The sequence below is a fragment of the Plasmodium reichenowi genome, chromosome 13 (genome assembly GCF_001601855.1).
Source record: "Plasmodium reichenowi strain SY57 chromosome 13, whole genome shotgun sequence".
Classification (NCBI taxonomy): Eukaryota; Apicomplexa; class Aconoidasida; order Haemosporida; family Plasmodiidae; genus Plasmodium; species Plasmodium reichenowi.
In genome coordinates this window covers 988,211-990,710 of record NC_033658.1, presented here as the reverse complement: position 1 = coordinate 990,710, position 2,500 = coordinate 988,211, and the positions used below count along the sequence as shown (strand labels likewise).

The following is a 2,500-nucleotide window of genomic DNA, read 5'->3' as shown; positions in this document are numbered from 1 at the left end:
TTATTAAGTTAATTTGTCTTATAAAAATTTTTTTTTTTTTTTTCTTTTCCTTTTTTAAATATAATTTTGGAAAACAATTTTATTTTTTTTATTTTTTTACTTCACTTTTATTTTATTTTATTTTATTTTTATTTTATTTTTTTTTCTTTCCCTTTTTGTCATATGAAATTATTCTCTTATTCGAACGAATACATTCATATTTTTCTCATACATGTATAAAATAAAAACATGCTCACATTATAAATAAATAAATAAATGAATAAATATATATATATATATATATATATATATATAGATATATATTTGTATGTATATAATATGTATGTATTTATTTAAAAAATATATTTTATGTATTGGACAATTAAAAAAAAAATTTGTGAATGAAAGTTTTTTTTTTTTTTAGATATAATAAATAAGTATATACATATATACATATATATATATATATATATATATATATATCTAAATAGTTTCTCCCTCAGATCATTGTTCATTTAATACACTTTTAGACGTGATAATAAAAGAATCACAAGGTTGGAGGAAATAATATTACAAGGCATATACAGAATAAAATAAATAAACATATAAATATATATATATATATATATATACATACATACATACATATATTATAATAAAATAAGTTTACCTTAAAAACTTTTGACCATTAAAAAAATGACATCAGTAAAACATCCCAAAATAAGTGTCTTGGGGGCAGGGGATATAGGTTGCGCTTTGGCTCATATGATTTGTGAAAAAAATTTAGGAGATGTCGTTTTACATGATTTTCGTAAAGGTAAGAATATTTTTAATTTCTTTAAAATTTATAAACATTAAATGATTGAATAAAATGAACAATGCAACAATATAAAATATAAGCACATATATGTATATATATATATATATATATATATATATATATATATATATATATATATATATACATATATGTGCTTATATTTATGATAATATGCTAGAATTTTATACATGACTAGCCAAAATTTTATAAAATCCATAATTCTTCAGATTTACCAAAAGGAAGAGCGTTAGATATATTACACACAAGACCATTAAACAGATCCAGGATAAATATATTAGGAACAAATGAAATAACCGATATTAAAGATTCTTTAGTTGTAGTAGTAACAATAGAAGTATCTGAGAGAGAATTTGCTGAATTTGATGAAGAGGATTTAGAAAAACAAGTATATACATCTAATGTGAAATTGTTGAAAGAAGTTGCAAAGTCAATAAAAAAACATTGTCCCCAAGCTTTTGTAGTAGTAACAACAAGTCCTGTTGATTGTATGGCTAAGGTTTTACAAGAACATGCAAATATACCTCCTCACAAAATTTGTGGAATGGCGGGTGTTCTTCATAGTGCCAGATTGAGACATAATTTGGCTGAGAAGTTGAGAGTAGAGAATCATAAATAAATAAATAAATAAATAAATATATATATATATATATATATATATATATATATACATATATACATATATACATTTTAATATTCTCCCCTTTGTATTACTAAATAAATTTTAATTTTATTTCATTTTTTTTTTTAGGTTAATCCGGGAGATGTACAAGGATTTGTGATAGGAGCTCATGGAGATAAGATGGTCCCCCTTCCAAGATATTGTTGTGTTAACGGCATACCATTAAGTGACTTTACAAAAAAAGGTGCGATTACAGAAAAAGAAATAAATCAAATAGTTGAAAAGACAAGAAATACGGGCTTTGAATTATTAGAACTGTTACCAGAAGGTTCAGTATGTTTTGCTCCTTCTTTAGCCATTGTCGAAATTATAGAAGCTTATCTAAAAGATTTAAAAAGAGTTCTTGTTTGTTCAGTTTTGCTAAATGGTCATTATGGGCACAAAGGAGTTTTTGCCGGTATACCCGTAGTTATAGGAGGAAAGGGTATAGAAAAAATAATAGAACTTGATTTAAATACACAAGAAAAAGAACTGTTTGATGATTCTTTAAAACATATCAGTTATTTATTTGATAATTATAAACATGAAACAGTAGTAGATGATGAAAATAAACCAAACTAATATCGTAACATATATATATATATAAACACATATTTATATAAATATAATTGAATAATTTTTATATACACATATTCTATTATTATTACTACAACATTTATTTAGTTTCTTCTTATTCTTTTTTTTGATATAACATTTATATATACACAATAATTTCCTAACCAAGGAAATATTAATTTATACATATAAATATAAATATATATATATATATATATATATATATATATTATAAAGAAAATATTTAATTAGGAAAAAAAAAAAAAAATTAAATATATATATATATATATATATATATATAAAAAAGAGCATATAAAAAAAAACATAAAAAAAAAAAAAAAAAAAAAAAAAAAAAAAAAATATAAAAAAATATTAAAATAATATAAAATATATATATTTATATTTATATATTTAATAAATTTATTTTTAAATAATATTTTTTATAA

The 2,500-nt window shown here is 20.5% G+C and overlaps 1 protein-coding gene across 1 annotated transcript; it reads left to right on the top strand.

Annotated features, from left to right (window-relative positions):
* Nucleotides 1-675: 675 nt before the first annotated feature.
* On the top strand, nucleotides 676-2,060 carry PRSY57_1324200 (oxidoreductase, putative; the record flags this gene model as incomplete). The annotated part of the gene is made up of 3 exons (XM_012909178.2): nucleotides 676-796; nucleotides 1,027-1,418; nucleotides 1,569-2,060. 3 exons carry the CDS (start codon nucleotides 676-678, stop codon nucleotides 2,058-2,060), a joined length of 1,005 nt encoding a protein of 334 aa, XP_012764632.1.
* Nucleotides 2,061-2,500: the final 440 nt, after the last annotated feature.